Source organism: Xiphophorus hellerii, chromosome 6, assembly GCF_003331165.1.
Source record: "Xiphophorus hellerii strain 12219 chromosome 6, Xiphophorus_hellerii-4.1, whole genome shotgun sequence".
NCBI lineage: Eukaryota > Metazoa > Chordata > Actinopteri > Cyprinodontiformes > Poeciliidae > Xiphophorus > Xiphophorus hellerii.
The window spans coordinates 8,209,592-8,229,141 of NC_045677.1; the positions used below are offsets into that span (position 1 = coordinate 8,209,592).

The following is a 19,550-nucleotide window of genomic DNA, read 5'->3' on the forward strand; positions in this document are numbered from 1 at the left end:
TCTTTTAATCCAGGGAGACCAATTATGATGTTTAATCTGCATGAATTATGGTTTTTAGTTGAACTGCTTCACATATAGACTACATCTTGTCTCATACTGTGAACATTTGGATAGCTGATTTTGAAATCTGGTTTTATTAATGCTAATGTGAATTTGTTCTTAGCATTAGTTGGTTCCTTATTACAGAATACTGAGTTTAAACCATTGTCTGCATGTAAAAAGCAAATCTTAATACGATAGTAGAGTGCCTCATTTCACTGCAGATGACTTTTTTTTTTACTCAATTTGCTGCTGCTGTTGACACCTGTTTCTAAAAACTATTTACGAAAACATTAAATCAGGACATATTACTGCGAATAAATTATACAGTTCTGATATCGAGAGTTCTGGTGTATTAAACTAAGTTTTGGATTCATATAAAGGGTTTTGTTTCTTGTTAAAGAGTTTCGTAACAGTTGGTTTAGTCTTTGTGTTTCATTAAGCATAAAATTACCTGGATTTATATATTTCAATATCACAGTTGTTTTTGTCAGTTTGTTCATAACTTAATATAATTTTGCAGCTTATATTCAATCCCCGCTTGTCTTGCTGCTACAGATTTAATCTGATTCCGATCGCTCCCAAACGTTCTTCTTCTCTCAGTAGCGACTTTCACACTGCAGATTGTTGTTGTTGTGATGGTGCATTGTTGATTAACTGATCAAATTGGATTTTTGGGTTTCCAACTGACCAGTCATCAGTTTGGGCCATTCGACTGAAAATCACTTCAGTCACTTCCAGTCAAAACTTTTTGAACTGTCTGAATTAAAAGTCGATTCAGCCATGAAACAGATCGGTGTTAGACTGCGCAGGTATTTGGAGATGAGGTATAATTTAAACTGGTGCTGTCGTTCACAATCCCATACTGACACTTCTCCTCGTTTTGATACAAAGATTAAGCCTGATGCCTTGGAGCAGTACAATGAACAGATACCTGTACTTAGAAGTTATGCTAGATTTAAATGTGACAACATTTCAAGATGCTTTCTATGACCAGGAGCTGGAAATGATTTACTTGGCGCGTGAAGAGGCGCGTCGTGTAAGTGACCCTTGGCCGAGCGACCATTCATTTTTCCCACCTTTTATCTAACAAGCACCCGAATCCCTCTCATCTTGCTCCTGACACCCAAGCTATTGGACTCAATTAATCAGCCATGGAGGGGGATTTATTCAATCCCTGCCCAATGGGATCCTTTGGTATGTGGCCCCAGTGGTAGCAGGTTGAGAAGCTACGGTCTACACTGTCTTTAGGCCCATTACTCACACCTCACAGCCCGCCGATAAAAGACGCTTTGAGCTGCCCGGTTTCGGGGGGGATCCGGTAGGCTTTTTGTGCCACAATAGCCAAGAGGGTTCAGTCGGCACAGACAGACATGTTTACTAAACTCTGCATAGGTGCAGCAGGGGAGATTACGTGTGCCATTTGGAATAAGTGGAAGGGTGACCATTGGCTGGGAATCCTGGACTAAATGGCAACATGTTTCCTGTTTCACGGGAATCTTTTCAGCAATTTTGGACCGGCTGGGTTTTACCAAAGAGCAGGAAGAGAGATTCACACAAGAGAGTAACAGGGAGAGCTTCACATTTATTGTCTGCAACATTTACATCTGCGCTGTTGAGGTTTAAGCACAACTTTATGGGAAGGACTTAAATAAGTTGACCTTATCTTGGATAAGCAGAAAACATTGGATGGATGGATTGATGGATGTTTTAGTAAGTGCTGAAATGGACATAAACTGCTGGATTTTTCACTGGCCCTGTTTGCTGCTAGGAATGATCAGACCTGCAAAGCATATTCCTGTAGAGAAGATGTTGAGACTGAAAAATCAGATTTTCTTCCATCAAATGCACTGCGCCTAAGCCCGCTTATTGCATGTCAACTAACGACAGTCTTGGAAGCATGGAGATTTATGAGACTATTTTAAAGCTGAGTTATTTCCACAGTCCATTCATGTTGTGAGAGAGAGCAACAGAGAGAGCAGACACTATGAAGGCTGAATGTTTATAGCATTTTTAGTTTTTTAGTTAAAGTACAAATCTGCATCTTCCATAACGCTAACCGTGCTTTCTGTTAGCATAAGTGCAAATCCACTGCCGATATCGTTGCTTTCAGATTGTTTTATGGCAAGAGAAAGCAAAGAAAGATATATTTAACTGACGATTTAGCTTAGATCATTCAGCTAGGAACAGCTGCACACGCGCCACATATCAAAAGTCGTGCACAAAAAGTCCGATTGCTGCGTCTCTCCAAGCCTCCAGACACTGTACAACCTTCATTGTCATTGCATGAGGTATGCAAACGCTACAAATCATCCAAACAGAAAATAAAATAAAAGCAACATAACAATGGAAACCACAAGTCATTTTAGGTTTTCCGTGCAAGCTATTCTTCTGAAGGCACACCCAGTATTAATTTTAGTTGTGTGACCTTTCTGCTTACAACGTCAAGCAGATGTCGACGGTGACGACGCAGTTTCTTCACCTCCTTTCCGCATCCCCCTTTCCCTTTCAAGCTGACAGTTTGCCTGAGCAGCTCCTGACGTCTTAGTGCTCACAACTCTTGTGTAATTTTGTCTCAGAGTTAAAGATGGTAAAGCCTTGACAAATGATAGCTGTGAACCAGCCAGCACCTCTTTCACAGAAACAGGTAGCACACATGCTACATAACCCCAGATCAGATATATATATATATATATATATATATATATATATATATATATATATATATACTGTATATCTCATAGATTATGGAGGATTCTTAACTCCTGTTATACATTAGAAATGAGATGTATTCTGATACCAGGTTAGGTTTCTAACATTCCAAAAGCATCCCTACATTTCTACATAATTTGAGAAAAAACAATTTTCTAACCAGAAAATTAACAATTAACACTTGCATTTTAAGATAATACTTTTTTAAAGTTTTATGAATCCTTCCGGTCGTAAGTTCATCCATCCATGACAGAAATGTCCAGAAATTTGAGTGTGGAAAGAATTAGAGGTGCCTTCAAAAAGGCTCATGAAACTTTGGTTAAGCCTTTATAAGCAATTTGAAAATGCAAGAGGTTAACCCATCCTGGACTGCGTCCAAAAGCTGTAGCAGATTTTTTGACCGAATTTTCTTATTTAATCCCAATGGATGTTTGTTTTCAATAACGTCTTAATTAAAAAAAGTCTGATACTGAGTATTAAGGATGGGTCAGAGTTACATGACGGTCTGTCCCGTCATAGCGTAAAATTTGTCCCGAGTTTAAATTTCCCAAAACAGTGAAATGAGCTTGAGGGTGAACAACACACTGTGGGCTGTAAGTCTGTGCTGAGAGAATGTCCTGAGTTCACAGGCCACAGCTGTGTAGTCAGGAGGCGACGGCAAAAATATCTGCGGCAACAAGCAATAAAAACAAAAACAGTTCCACAAGACAATCTTCTCACATGTTAAGAAAAATCTGATGGTTTTTGAAACAAAGGGTTTGGGTATTACTCAAGTTGCAGCTGCTTTTTTATGCACCTGGAGAAAAGCTGATTACATTCCATTGTGCATTTTTATTTGCTGAACATTTGTTGTACCTCCAGTGAATGTATTGACTTCCAGAGAAAAAGAACAAATTGTTTTCACTGCAAAAACACACAATTTTATCAAGTATTTTTGTCTCACTTCTAGTGCAAATATCTTAGTAAACTTGAATTAAGACACAATTCACTTAAAAGTAACTTAGTAGCAAAATATAGAAGCTTGTTTCAGGTAAATAATTCCTTGATATTGACTGAAAAGTACAAGTTCCATTTAAAGATTATTTCACTTACAACAAGGGGAAATTTTCTTGTTACATGTAAATTTATCTGCCAATGGAACTAGCACTTTCTTGCCAACATTAAGGAATTATTGACTTAAAACAAGCTTCTGTATCTCAGTGAACATACACATGTAAGTCAGTTTTGTCTTATTTCAAGTGTAGTAAGATATTTGCACTATAAACAACAGTAAAATTACTTGGTAAGATTTGGTGCTTTTGCAGTGTTGAGATGAATGCAACTGAACATGCACTTAAGACTTTGAATCTACCAAAAATATACCTAGAGATGTATTGTAAAATTGTATTTCTAACCTTAAAATTCAAATATGTTTCTGACCATATTTAAGCACGTCCACTTTTTAGTGTGAATGCTGTTACCGAGTGAAGACGACCAAAGCTGCTTCTCCACTAACTGGTTTTAAAAATTAGATTTGGAGAACTAAAACGGGGTGGAAAATTCGGACTCTACAAACAACACAGACCTACATTCGTTTGCCTAAACCAGCAGTGTGAACCTTCACTGCAACAACCGTAGCTTCTTCAGAGCGAGAGAGAGAGAGAGAAAAAAAAGGCTTTGAGCAATTGGTAAAATGTCATCGCTCCACAGTGGGAACGTCTAAATAAAATTCTTTCAGACGGCAAATGACACGCACAGGGTGCAGTAGCAAATCACTTTTCTGTTGCAGAGATTATCAGGCCCGTGCAGAGCTCTGCGCGTTACTGACTGCTTCGTTGCAATTGTAGAAGAAGATGGGACTAATGGGTCGGAGTGAAAGCGGAAGTATTAGAAGAATCAGTTAAATAGGAAAAAGAAGCGCAAATAAGAGCGCAGTGTTTTAATATTGTCTGAACCGACAGTGTTGTGAGGTGCATGTGATTTTTTTTTTTTGTCGCTGTTTTTTACTAGGTGAAAGGAATCTTGCTGGTCCTACTAGAATTAATCTTCTTCCACTTTAGAGCTGGCTTCAGCTGACTGGGAACTAAAGTGTCCAAAGTGTGTTCTGGTCTCTCTAAAACCGCCTTCCAGGGTTCTTGTCGACTCCTTTGAGACATTTTTTTCTTTTTTTTAGTTTGTTAGATTTAAATCTTGAAATATGGTAAATGTAGTGCATTTTTTGATTGTTTGGAAAATTTGTATAAAATGTACAAAACAACGTAAAACGTATTTTAGAAACTTGGATACATTACAGCTGCAGCAGTGGTCTCTGGACTGTTAACTTAACGGGAGCGCATCTAACTAAAGCTGAGCTCACAATCAGAACAGGAGGCAGACTTATAGCAGGAGAGGAAACGAAGACGAAACGTTAACACTGATCTAAAGAAAGTAGATAGAGATGCACAAAGATCAAAATGAAGACTAAAAAGCTAAGAAAGAAAATACAAAGAGTTGAAATTATATGGCAAGACCTCTCGGGCAATAATCGATAGAGGAGACTGCACAGAAATGTGGCAAGACCTGAACTGAGGCAAAAACGCTGTAGGTCATGATAGGATAAAATGGAAAGGAATAGATTATCAGTAAAGGGAATACAACAACAAACTATGAAAACAGACATAATGGAACAAACTAATACGGCCAAAACTATGAAGCACAAATTACCCATATAAAACAATCAAACCAAAAACCCAAACATCCAAGAACTGAGCACCGTGAAAGCATCACGAGGCTTAACGGTAACATGAGTGGCTCCGTGATGCTTTAAATATGTCTTGTGGATTTGATTTAGAACTTCCTCTGTTTTGTTTTGGGGGGTTTTTTTGTCATTTTTCTACAAAAAATTTGCGATCTATTGGTCGATAGACAGATCTGTGTAAAAATTATTACCCATGTTTCTGTCCTGCATTTGTATGAGATTAGGAGAGTACCGGCACTTAATGCACTGGGTAGAAAGTAAAAATACCTTGAGATGACTTTTGTCAGAATTTCAGTGCTTCATAAATAAACTGAGCCGAATTCGATTTGTGGTTGACCTTTTCCCAGCCTGCTCACAGTTACTCCAAGCCAGACTGAAGATTTAAATGGGAGTAGTACGTGATCTAAATCAAATATCCAAAAGTTTTCAGCTGTCCAGATCTAGGACAGCTGAAAACTCAAGAGACTAGCACTGACAACACTACGTTAGACATCCGTCATGAGCTTCAACGCTTCTGCAGCGAATCAGGGAAGAAACTCTGAAAATGAACGAGCACTTAACTTTGTTACTGCGACCAAAGGAGCTCTAGCTGTGTATTTACCGAATGCTGCCATGAGACTAGTGAGAATTCAGTTTGAAGAGACAAAAACATGAGAAATGACCTAGGATTTAAACATTTCTTAACACTTTTTTTTTTTTCAAACAGTGGATTGAATTTTGCTGAAAGAGAAAAAAAAGACAAAAACGCAGCTAAAAATATCTGACTAACTCAATCACTGCATCCTTATGTGACCAACCAGTTGAACTTTTAAGAAGCTGAGTTAAAAGTCTTGCAGTGGCTATTGAAAGCCAGCCATCCAAACGTTAACAGTGATCTTTAAGAGTGTGCAGTAAGCACCTAATCTACCTGGATGGAAGAATTTGCATTACAACTGCAGGTATTTGGAAAATGGCGTCCTTCTGGATAAACCGCTGTGATCCCAACTTATGTCACACCCTGCACTCAGAGTCTGAGTCTGCACAGAGCCGATCAGCGGCTTTGCTGGCATTTCCATCCGAGGCACTGAGCCGGCATTCTTTACGAGATCAGCTCAGCGGAGGGAACGGTTCGTAACAGGACGCTTTGACAGAGTGCTGATCTCAAACCTGTGTGAATGCCCTGGTAGAATATTTAATGACAACAATCTGTTTAGCTTCTTTGGGGACTGGAGTCTAATTTTAGCGCTCAGAAATCAGTTTATGAGGGGGACGAATCGCTTCTTTGAACGGCAGTACGTGTTTGTAACATCACTTTCAGGATTTGTCTAGTAGGTGCTGGTCTTGCAGCGCTTTGTAAAAGTTTTAACACCCCCTTTAATATTTATACAATTTGTGAGTAGGGGGAAGAAAGTTGTTTGTTCGAATATTCCAGTTAAAGCCTAAACTTAAATCCGATTGAAACTCTATGATAAGACTTGATGGGGTTTTTTTTATTATCACCGTATTTTTCGGACTATAAGGCGCACCGGATTCCTCGTCTTCGGTGTCGGAATTCAACAGTTGGGCGATAGCGTCATCAAGCAAGCCCGGATCCCTCTCGACATCATCCGATTCAGTCTCATTGCTGTTGCTTGTTCATTGATGATTCATGAAAGCTCGGACGACAGTTGAGACCCATACCTTAGCCCGGGTATCGACGATCCATTGGCAGATAGTGGCGTAACTAGCCCGGCGCACGCATCAGGAAAAGTGGTTCGCCACCCCAAAACAAGTCTGTCTAGACGGCATAGAAAACTGATTCCACGAGGTTTCTAACCAGCAGCGATTATTCTTCGTCACTTATCAAAGTCGTAATAAGACATACGGTACACTGTTCATACATAAGGCATACCGGAATATAAGGCGCATTGCTGATTTTTCTTTTTTGCAAATATAGGGATTTGATGTGCGCCTTATAGTCTGAAAAATACGGTACTTAAAAATGATTAACCTCTAAAAGTAGAAATCATAGAAATACCACAAAAGATGTGCAGTTGTAATTACAAAGTAAAGATGCCAAAAGAAAAAAAATTTTTCATCTGTATCTTGAAAACATGATCACTTCACGACGATGCTCCGCTTTGTGTCGACCTGGCAGATTAAAAAAAATCCTTATTAAAACATTCATGTCTGTAGCTCCAGCATAACAAAAATATTGTATAGTTGATGTTGATGTTTTTATTAATTAGCGAGGGACTGCAGACGATAATAAACAAAGCAGAAATTTGTCAAAAAAAAACTCTGCTGGTTATTCCTGAACTTTGTCTGTTAGCTGCTCTTAAGTTTCATCCGTTTTGCTCTTGTACGACGGCAGAAATGTCCAAAAGTGACATGGGTTTGAGCAAGGTCAGAGCGGTTATTTTAAAAAGAATCTGGTGAAAGCTACGGACTAAGATGAAGGACAGGAGAGAGGGGACTGATGGTTACATAAAGCCCATATGGTCCTGGAGAACCATGTGACGGAGGAGTGGATGGATGGATGGAGGAAAGAAGAGCGTCTGCATGTCTGACAAGGAGGTCCAGGGAGCTAACGCCGCAGGCTAGTAACACCTGGGCACAGAGATGCTCCGTGGTCAGATACCGATGTTGCCCTCAGGGTTCAGCTAGTCGTCGTAGCTCAGAGTTAGTCATCACTTTGGGTCCGTCTTAATGAAATCCCTGTTCAACATGTGCCGCTTTTCATTTCATAGCAGTTAAGTAAAAATGAGAGTCATCGGCTCTTTATCGCCAGAGAATGAGTCAGACATATTTAAAGGCTCTTCAGGGTTTGTCAGCTGCACAACTTAAAGCCGTCTGCTTCAAAAACAATCTGATGAATATTCTCTTTTCTCCTCTTTTCTCTTTTTTTTGTGTCAGACCCAACTATAGTATTGTCTTAAATACATTTATTTATTAACAAGAAGGTCCCAGTCAGGATTATGTCTCCCCGGGTTAAAATCTCAGTCATTAATCAAGAGGCATTTGCTAAAGTCCCAGCTCGATATTTCAATCAAGTCCGTCTTTACTTCACTTTACCAGATTAGTCCACCTATGCTTTCAGACTAACTCAAAAGTTCAGTAAAAATAATGCAGTTGTGTTCTGAACGGTCTTTAAAGAACAGCTGCTTTGTCCCAAGTGGAATTTCTGCAAGTCACTGAATATGCTGCTCTAACTTAACTTGGGCATAATATCCAATATGACATTTTATAAAGCATCACCGAACACTTTGCCATCTATTTCCAAACTTAAAAAAAAAAATTTAATGTCTTACTAAACTCACATCTTGTTTTCAGGTGAAGCCGTTCGTTTTAGCACTATGCTAATGTTAGCATGCCTGCTCTTTGCTTTGACATCATTTTGTGATAATGTTGGCTTGTAGCAGATTTTTACAGCTAAAAGTTCAATTTCGCCATAAGCAGACAAAACCTGCAGAAAAAAAAAAAATAGTTGTCTTGAACGTTACAAAACTGTCTAGTGTTTCAGCAGCTCTTTGTTGCCGCTAGCTTTCCTTCACCATCACCTTTTTGAAGACATCTGAGCGCAGGAACGTGATTGTAAAGGGGAAAAAACGATTTAGATATCTTGATTCAGCTGTGTTGCAGTATTGTGGGCCCTCCACATTTAAACAGGCAGTGACTGATAAAAAGAAAAAAAGACTGTGTATTACACAGCTCTATGTATTGCTGGAGATGGTCAGACATATGGTCAGACCGGAGACCAACAACAGATAAATGGAGTGTAAAGACGTCCTACAGCGATCATTCAACTCTAACTTGATGAAGGTTCCAGAAGGTTCTATTCGTACGGTCAGGTTTGAAGTTTCACAATTCATCTTCTGACCAAACGGTGTCTCAGTTTTCCAGTGAAGATGAGCATTTCTGATGTTTCTAATATAAAGCTTGTGTTCATGTTATGAAGCAAAAATGTTTCACATACGACATCATGGCTGTTTGGAGAAACAACACTGCAGTCACCAGATTAAATTGATGTAATATTCAGCACAACTGTCGGCCATTTTTGGCCGGTTTGCTGATTGTGCGTCAGATTTACGGGAGTACCAGAAACGCGCCAACACGAAGGTTCCACCTGGAACGTATTATTTAATTAAACTTCTGATTAATTGATGCAGGAATAGCTTACGTCAAATAATACAGATTAAGAAAAACTTATTTCCCTGTTTTTGTAGCTGTTTTTCCTTTTCTGTCACATGTTTCAGATCAACAAGCAAATTTTACCCTCAAATACAACTGGTAGGTTTGCACTCTGGAAGAGTTCTGGCCAACTGTTCTTTGCAAATCTGTTTAACATACAGTCACATCACACAGGTTTTTGAGCCAGCATGACTTTTCAAGGTTGCATTGGAATAACTGAAATGGATTTAAGTCCAGATTTTGATTTGGCCTTGAAAAGCCTTTATTCTAAGTCAACCATTAACGCTACAATTTGAATTTCTTCAAGAAAATAGAGCAGAGTTCATTGTTTTGTCAATTAGAAAACGTTGTCCAAGTCCTGGAGCATCAGAGCAGCCCCAGACCATCATAGCGACTCCTCCATGTTTGATGGTCCTTTCAATGTTTTTTTAGTTTTATGCCGGATGTAGCGCAACTTTGCCCTTCCAAAAAGTTTCATTTGAAGTGGTGGTTTATTAGATATTTAAGTCTACTTCATCTCGTCAGACTCTTGTCTGATTCTATACGCCTTCCAGAAATCAAACTTTTGTTTGGTTTGTGAAACGGAACTAAATGTAATGAGGGTAATCGCAGTAAACTCGAAATTCTACAGGTGGGGCAATTGCCAGATTGGTTTGGATTGAAGGAAATTCTTGTTTGAAAATTTGAAGTTTTTACTCAACTTTCCATTGTCTGTTAGTAGTATTAGTTTGATGACATGAAACATTTAAGAAGAAATATTTCAGAATCTTCTTGAAAGCACTTTAATGACTTTCATGTAGTCATGAAAGTGTAAGTAAAAGATGTTTGTTTCAGAATTTATAAGCTGAAATGTCACTGTGTAGCATAAAATGCCCACCTATACTCAACATTTTCTTTCTGGTCTGTCCCTGTGCTACTAGTTTGAGATTCTACACGCACACTGTGTGTGGGGGGGGGGTGCGTGCGTGTGTGGGTGTGTGTGTGTGTGTGTGTGAGAGCCTGTCTTGGGCACATCAAGTTGAGCTTTTGTAGAACAAACACCAGAGATCTAAGGATCATTGCTATTCCCTGAGTTTCGTCTCCCGCTCTTGTTTGTCTTGTCGCAGAGTCGAGCGCAACCTGCCACGGCGCGTGTTTGCGCATCTGCGTGTGTTTTCCGTGCACGCCCACACCTGGTTGCTCGCGGTACGGCACAAGAAGTACTGCCGACATGTTGGCGGGAGCGCGCACACAGCTGCGCACTTGTGCTCCGCCGCTTCTTGCTCTTCCAAAGTCAACTCCGGGGACGGAGATGCTGTAATGCGCCACCCGCTGCGACGGCGGCGTCTCTGCTGGCGGTCTCCACCCACGCACCGCTGCAGCCGCCGGCTCGCTCGGAGGCTCCCCCGAGCGACGGGGCTTGTTTTGCTGATCTTTTCTGTCTGTTGCACCTGCAGTACGAAGACCTGTGGAAACAGAGGTCAAGGAAGCCGGAGAAATTGAGTTTGTTTTCCCTCCAAACATGCCCGCACATCTGGACTCACAGACAAGAGTGGGTTTTTTTCTTTCCAGAAAATACGGCAGCTGTTTATGTGGTTGTTGCTATTTTGTCTAATTATTATTTTCATGCTCATGAACATGATGTGTCTGTAGGAGCTGTGTTTGTTGGGAAAAGGTCTTTATCAGCAAAAATGTACTACTTCTGCGTTATGTGTGAGCATGCTCTACAATAACACTGACTATATGAAACCACAGTTTCAAGGTATCTCTGTGTTTTCACAGAAAACGTGAAACAATGAGCTCTAACTGTGTTACTTAGCAAAGAAAGACAACATATCCTAACTGATAGAACATTCTGATTATTACACTTACGTTAACTTTTAATGTTTTTTTTAACAAGACAAAGACATGAGCAGAAATGCAGAATAAACGTACATGTAGTTGTCAGTACTTGCTGTGGAGAAGCAAAAAGTATTTTGTTAATCTTCTAGCACTACTGCTACTGTTTTACTAAATTATTCAGTTAGAGATATGTCTTACGCTGTCTCTGTTGTAGGAATCAGGACGGATTTCTGCCAGCTGATTGGCAGTGCACAGCTGCAAGTAAAACGTTCTCCAACACAGCCAGAGAAAACGCCAGTCATTCTGGTGCCTGCCTTTAATACCTGCGAGTTGTTATTGTAACAATTATACTTTAGCAACTGCAGCAACAGTTCCTCCTTTTCTGTCTTAAAAAGTCAAATGATTTTATGAATATATGTGTAAATGCTATTATAGTGGGTTATTTTTACCCCAGTGGTATGATACCTTGACGACACCGACACCTCCGCATTGCAGCTGCAGCCTGACAACAGCTCTGCGCTCGCATCGGTTTTCTTTGACATGTCGTCGAGCCTCAACACCGTGAAACTGAAAAGCTGAAATTAGTGTTTAAAAATGACCGGAGGAGGAAGCAGAGATATTCAAACATGTTTTAAGCTCTTCCCCACCTAAAGTACAAAAGTCAAAAATGTTCGCTCATGTACTCCGGCCCACCGTTTGGATAATTTCACCTTTTTTTGCCGTTTCGCCGCTGCTTTTGCTCAACTGAATCGGCAGAACTCAGTCAGTCGAATGTCGGATTACTTCCAGTCCGTGCGCGACACCTCGAGCTCTACCTTGGCGATCTGAGTTAGCAGTATTTATCTGTCATGCAGCAGCGGCGCAAGTGCCTTCATGTGAGCAGCGCGCAGACACAAACAGGGCCGACAAGACACACAGCTGAGGGTCTGGGGCGTAGGGGTCACGGGAGAGCGCCCATCTGATGCCAGCAGATGGAGCGATGGAGGGAGGAGAGCAGAGGAGAAGTTGGAAATCAGGGCGGCACAAAGTGAATGCTGGGAGGCTTTTCTAAAGGCACTGATTTCACTTCCCATCCTTTCTGCTCCAGCGAGCCCACCTTATGCTCCACTTCGGGGCAGAGGAGATAATAATAACTGATGATAACCATGACACTTGAATAACCGAACTTCACATTCAGCTGAACAATCAAGAAAAAAAAGATAACTCCTTCAGATGCTCCCAGCAGAGTCTTGGAGCTGTTAGAAGTGAGGCTGAGGCCAATTTACGGGATCAGTAAGGTGTTTTTTTTTCTTATGTGGAATGTGAAACTGCTGGACTCACTGTAGCAACACTATCTCGGAAAGCCACTCGCGTTCGCTGCAACCTGTAGTCACCTGTGTGCCTCTCCCTCTCTCTTTCTTTCTTTGTTACAGAATGGAGCCGTTCCAGGGGAGCCCGTGAAGAAGGATGAAAACTCCCGGAGGGGGAACTGGGGCAACCAGATCGAGTTTGTCCTCACAAGTGTGGGCTATGCAGTGGGCCTGGGCAACGTCTGGAGGTTTCCCTATCTCTGCTACAGAAATGGAGGAGGTACACATTCCAGCTGCCTTTGGATAAAGACTGTAGTGGCGTTACAGAGGGTCCCCGTGCATCCTTAAAAATTCTTAAAAGCATCAAGACCTTAAAATGTCTTGATGCAAAGTATTTGCCCTTTATATATATATAAGTATACAAGGTCTTACATTTTGTGGTGGCAGGAATATTTAATCTTGTATATCATATGTAGTTTATTTTTGCTCTTGAGACTTTTCTGTCAGGCAAAAGTTTAGCCATGGCCGACTTTGTAAAAATGGCTACCCTTCTTGGGGTCCACATCATAAAAACAACATTTATTACAAAAGCAGTTTCACACACATAACACGTTATTAGAAACATCTTCATTTTGCTCTGTTAGCTAGTTGGCGTGTTTTTTGTTTGTTTGTTTTTTGCTGGGGTTTCTAACTAGCTGCTGAAAAAACCCATTGCTAGCTAGTTAGCTAGCTTTTTTTAGAGATAATTTCTTTGGCTTTAAAGTTTAGAAATACCTTTTTTTTCAACCCCTCCAGGGGGTCTTTTGTGGGCTCTAGTGTCCCTTATATGAAAGTGGGCTGACAGGAAAGGGAGAAAGATATCGTCGGGTCCGGGAGTCGAACCCATGTCAACCACGTCGAGGACTCAAGGCCTCCAAACATGAGTTGCGCTATCCCCTACGCCACCACGGCATGCCCCAGAAATACCTTTTTTGAAATTATTTTTTAAAGACATTTTCAGTGCCTTCTATTGGACAGTAATCTGTCAGGAATGTTGCACAGAGAAGAGGAGAAGGACCAAACTGTGGAGTAAATCTATGGCAGAAGATTAAAAGACATTTAATAAAATTTGCCTAATTTCATTTAATCTGTTTTCATCCTTTATAATTTAACCAAACATGCCCGGTGTGTCAACACTATTGCATAAGCATTGCCTTATAAAAAATATATACACTTATTTTCTTTTTCTTTTTACAAAACATGCCAAATAAACCCCACAAGCTTTGGATTTAATATTTTGTTTGGATTTCATTGCTTGACCAACACACATTTGTTTTTTAAGTGGAAGTAACGTTGCTTGAAAGTGTGGTGTACACGTGTAAGTAGCTCCCTTTACTCCGATAACAGTAAACAAAACCCAGCAGAACCAGTTCAGAAGTCAACTAAGTGGTGAATAAAGTGAATTTAATCACAGTTACAGCCACAAACTGTCACTCCTAGATTGTTTAGCGGTTCTACTTCATGTGTCTGACGCACAGGTGGGATCCTGGTAGAGAGCTGCATTCACACGCCGTGACTCTGCATCCGTCGGTAGATGTTGTGTAGCATGCAGAAGATGGCTGACTCTTTAGCCGTAGTGACGAGGTCTGTAACTTTGCCCTGGATCAGCTGGTACGACAAATTACGCCCGAAAACACACATGCAGATGTTTCTCACGGTTGGCCGTCTAATTTCTGCTTGAGCACGGCTGGACGGCCTCAGCTGGACATTTACTGACCCCTCAGCGAACACATGACATGTTCTCACCACAGATGAGGTTTATCTTTGCTTACTTGTTCTTTTTTCCTTTACTTGGAGTGCTATGTATTCCTGCTAAGTCGAAGATGCAGGTTTGATTTCTTTTCAAAAGTAAAACCAGCCAACAGAAATTCAGAACTAGGATTAAAAATAATAAATGAATATATACTGTATATATATATATATATATGTTTTTTTGGTTCCTGTTTGGATTCTGTTTTTGAATTTGGATCCTGTTGAATTTGTTGTCACAAACATATCTCAGAAATGTTTCCAGGGAGATGCATGTCAAGAATAGTGCTTGAGACCAACAATGAATTTTATTATTCATAAAGTGGACAAAGCATTCACATTCAGACATCTAGCTCTAAATCCACTAAAATGTGCTATTAACTCCATATTTCACTATCTAAATATGAGTTCCTCCCACAAATAACCAGTTGCAAATTTGCAAAGACAAAAATATTCCCGACTACAGTCACCATTAAGTCTGCAGGCGTCACTGAACTGTGGAGGAATCCGGTCTGGGTTGGTATTTCTAAATCAGCAAGTGATGTGAATGTTTATGCAAAGCTGTTAAGTACAAAAGATAGAGAAATATTCCTCCCCTATTAGTTTTAGTTCAAGAAAAGACTTTGATAAAAATAAAAATTTATCTGATTGCACACAATTATTACATACTGTATGTGGATACATACAGTATATTCTGTACAAATTGTAATAGGTTGTAAAAATAAGAATGAAGATCTTGCTTTGGTTTACAGTCATTTTCTAAATCATCTTGCACTTGACATGGATGATTTTTACAGCTGACATGATTAGAGGAATAATTTTCAAAAATACCAAACAAATAATTGATACTTTCTGTGATGTTTTTTTTACTTGTTTTTTTCACTATTTTACGGTATTTGGTAAATATTTCACACAATCTGTGTTGTAAGCAGCGATGGTCTTGTAGAATCTGACACTTAGGGTGTCATTTATAGAAATATATGTTAACGTGGGGAGGCTAATATCCGATTCTTAGCAAGAATGGATAGACCTTATGTTGTATGACCCTAAAAGATGGATGAAAAATGTGATTCATTGTTGTACAACAGAAACTGTAACTTTTTTAGTGTCTTAAAATTATAATGCTTTCCAATTAGTCCTCTCTGGGACCAATTAAAAATTGATTCCTGTGGTAATTGTTGGTTGGTGGCCTTACAAATCATTATTGGTTTTTCTCTGAAGTCAGAATTGCTCTGTCCTGCAAAGCAAGAAGGAGGCAGCCTATCCATAATCAGCATAAAGTTCTTTGAACTCTACCGTGAAGCTTACGGTTTATGGAGAAACGTATTCTGTTTTCAACTTTATGTTCAGACATGAGCATGGCTCCACCTTTACACAAATAGGCATAGTCATTTTCAGGTCGCTCTGAAGCTTGCTGCTGCAGTTCGATTGAAATCTGCAATTTTTGATATATCTTTGATTCATTCTGGTAACCTAGCAATAAGAAAAATAAATGGATGGACATTGGGTTCTGTAAAAGTCCCAAACTACCAGACTTCCACCTGCTAATTACGAAGCTTAGATTGACTCATAACTAAATTACTTTATTTTAACAACAGTTTTCCCCTCCCCCCCTCTTTCCACTTATGCAGTGTTTAATGATGCAGTGCATAATTGCTTCTCACTATTGCCCCCTTCTAGATCCCTCTGCTTTTTGCTTTTTAATGTGTAGATGGAAAATTCCCTCTCAGCATTTATGCATTTAGTTCTTTTTAATTACCTGTAAAATCAGATGAAACGTTGTACCTTGAGTTTTTGCCCGTGTGTCTCCCCAGGTGCATTCATGCTGCCATACTTTATCATGTTGGTATTCTGCGGCATCCCTCTCTTCTTTCTCGAGTTATCCTTCGGTCAGTTTGCCAGCCTCGGGTGTCTGGGTGTCTGGAAGATCAGCCCTATGTTCAAAGGTAAGCGTTCAAATGTGTTTTCGTCCAACCTTTGGTTTTGTGAATGGACTAAGCAAACAGGATGAAAGAAATGTTGTGAACACACATTTCTAGTCGGTAATAAACCAACAGTGCCTGTTTTTTCTTACAAAAATGTCGAGCGAAACGTTTGCAGGACATTTCACGCCTTTATTATTATTATTTTTTGGGGTTCTTCTTCTTCTCTTCTCCCCATTCAGGTGTTGGTTACGGCATGATGGTGGTGTCCACCTACATCGGGATCTACTACAACGTGGTCATATGCATCGCCTTCTACTACTTCTTCATGTCCATGACGAACCTGCTGCCCTGGACGTACTGCAACAACCCCTGGAACACGCCGGACTGCAGCGGGGTGGTCGGCAGCGGCGCCCAGCTGAACGGCAGCCTGGTGAACGCCACCGCCAGCCTGGTAGCCGGGGTGACGGAGGTGGTCAACCGCACCAAGAGGACCAGCCCCAGCGAGGAGTACTGGAAGTAAGATCAAGTTGCTGCGAATTCAAACTAAGCTTGAAAAGTCTTTTTCTGAGGCAGAGAGAGAAATTACGTTTTTCTTTCTTGTCTGTGCAAATGTAATTGCACACAGCCTTGCTAAGCAACACACAGTTGGTATGCGAAAGACGTCTTGCTGACTGAACAACTTTTATCTGTACGCATCACTACAGTAAAAGACATCGACCAGCTAACCTCAGTCGACTGAGCCCTACAGGATGATTCTATTTACGCCGGCCGAAATGAAATTGGCAAGATAAGCTTGCATTAAACATGGCTGGTGTTTGCGGACCGCCGTCAAATATTTGAACAAGATGTGACTGAAGGTGCGACGGCATTTGAACAGTGTTGGATTGCATCAGCACAAGTGGCATGCAGCGTCTCACGAAGGTATTGAGACCCTTAGAAATGTTTTCCCACTGCTTCAGGCTGCAGCCACAAATCATGTGAACACAAACTGAAAGTGGCGCATTATGTTAAATTGCAATTGCAAATTAAAGTATGAAATGTTAGGCGGTGGATTTGTATTCAGACTCACCAGCACTCAAACAACTTTATTTGCATTATAAGTAATCAGTAATAATACATCTATGTGATTTTAATCCTTATAGGATAAAGACAAGAAGGCCGTTGTTGAGTAAAGAAATAAAGTTTTATTAGAGTTAACTGCAGGGTCTGTACTTAATTAATTAATCAAAATTCATCACATTTTCATCAAATACTTAAAAGAAGCAATGCTTTAGAAATGTGTACTGTTGACGCTAACATTAGCATCGGGGACATCTGTGTTGCTGCAATACGTTTTGCATTGAAATGTGATTTTAGCCTTGATTTTAGCCAAACTTCTTTTTCCACAACTTACACACAACAATAATTCTTCTCCAGCATCCCATCAGAAAGTTTTTCGTAGCTAAAGTGGACCAAGAGAAGCAACTTTGTCGTCAATCGCCGTTTGTGCGTCGGGTTTACAGGAGCACCAGAAACACGCAAATACAGAGGTTCCAGCAAAAAAGGGGGGGGGGGAATTATTGTGTTGAAAACATTTTAACATGTTCAAATCTATGTAATTAATCCATTGAAATTAATGCATTAAACTGCTGGCTCTAGTTTACATATAAACATTAACTCAGGGGCCTGGGTAGACAGCCATACCTAGTACCAGGCAATAAAACAATTACAACAGAAACAGAAAATGTCAGTAAAAATAAAGTCCATAAACACATTGAAGATTCTGGTTGTTGAGTAACAAAATGTGAGAAGACATTAATGGAGAACAGCTAATTTGTGGTAGCTTCCTTTCTTATTCTACAATATAAAGATTTGGGGAATAGTAAATGAAACGTGTCGACTGTTTGATCATTCGTTGGCTTTTCCTTTCAGGCACTACGTACTGAACATCTCCGATGACATAGGAAACTTCGGGGAGGTCCGCCTCCCCATCCTGGGCTGCCTGGCTATTTCCTGGTTCGTGGTTTTCCTCTGCCTCATCAGGGGCGTGAAGTCTTCAGGAAAGGTCAGGTCGCAAGTACACATTCACAGCGTTTCCCGTCTTTGCAGGTGAAGCGTTTCAACCGATTTCAGCAGCTTTCTGTGTTGACTGTGTCCGTGTGCAGGTGGTGTATTTCACAGCCACGTTCCCTTATGTCGTTTTGACTATTCTGTTCATCCGTGGGATCACATTGGACGGCGCTATAAACGGCATTAAGTACTACCTGACTCCACAGTGGCAGAAGGTTCTTGATGCAAAGGTATGTACTGATCTAACTTGGAAAATATTTATTTAAAAATTGAAGTGTTTTATTTTTTTCCCCTGGCATTGCCTCTGTTTCTTTGTGGTTTTGACCCTGCAGGTGTGGGGAGACGCCGCCTCGCAGATCTTCTACTCCCTGGGCTGTGCCTGGGGCGGTCTCATCACGATGGCTTCTTATAACAAGTTCCACAACAACTGTTTCAGGTACAGACTGACGAAACATGTGATTTGAAGGAGTGGTGCTGTAGTAATTAAAAAAAATGTATTCAAAGTCCACCACAAGTGCGAAAACGGTCCAAGGAGACTTTACCTGAAGTACTAAAATGCACTTGCAACTGCGTTAAAGGGACATTTCAAGATTTTGAAGGTTCTTATTTCCTGGTGAGCTTGGATTTTTACCGTCCCAAAATAACCATAATTGGTTGATTAGAATTTAAACAGGAAATGGAGGTTGGAGGTGGTGTACCGCCAATCATCTTCCTGAGTGAAACGCCTACTCGGTATGAAAAACATCTCCTGTTGTCCTACCGTGGTGTGAAAAGTGTTTGCCACTTTCTTGATGGACTATTTTTTTTTCTCACGTTTGTCACACTTCCTTATTTCAGAACATCAAACCAGTTTGCATGTTATTCAGCGACAACACAAGTAAACACAAAAGTCAGTTTTTAAATGTATGTGTTTTATTATTAAGGGAGGAAAACAATCCAAACCTACATGGCGCCACTGCCCCACAAACCTTATAAATGTCTGGGCCACCCTTAGCAGCAGGTTTAAATATTTTGTAGTATATAAATATATATATATTTTTAATGCAAACCAGCTAAGCTCCA

The 19,550-nt window shown here is 40.3% G+C and overlaps 1 protein-coding gene across 3 annotated transcripts in view; it reads left to right on the forward strand.

Annotated features, from left to right (window-relative positions):
- slc6a9 (solute carrier family 6 member 9) overlaps positions 1 to 19,550 on the forward strand; it is a 78,203-nt gene that overhangs the window by 42,242 nt on the left and 16,411 nt on the right. For 2 of the 3 annotated variants that reach the window (XM_032565892.1, XM_032565891.1), the window contains 6 exons: positions 12,850 to 13,006; positions 16,329 to 16,460; positions 16,679 to 16,955; positions 18,351 to 18,483; positions 18,584 to 18,718; positions 18,821 to 18,924. In XM_032565892.1, coding sequence (XP_032421783.1) covers positions 12,850 to 13,006; positions 16,329 to 16,460; positions 16,679 to 16,955; positions 18,351 to 18,483; positions 18,584 to 18,718; positions 18,821 to 18,924 — 938 coding nt within the window. Of the gene's footprint in view, positions 1 to 12,636; positions 12,715 to 12,849; positions 13,007 to 16,328; positions 16,461 to 16,678; positions 16,956 to 18,350; positions 18,484 to 18,583; positions 18,719 to 18,820; positions 18,925 to 19,550 lie in introns of those variants that run through there. The other variant, XM_032565893.1, reaches the window with a different exon arrangement.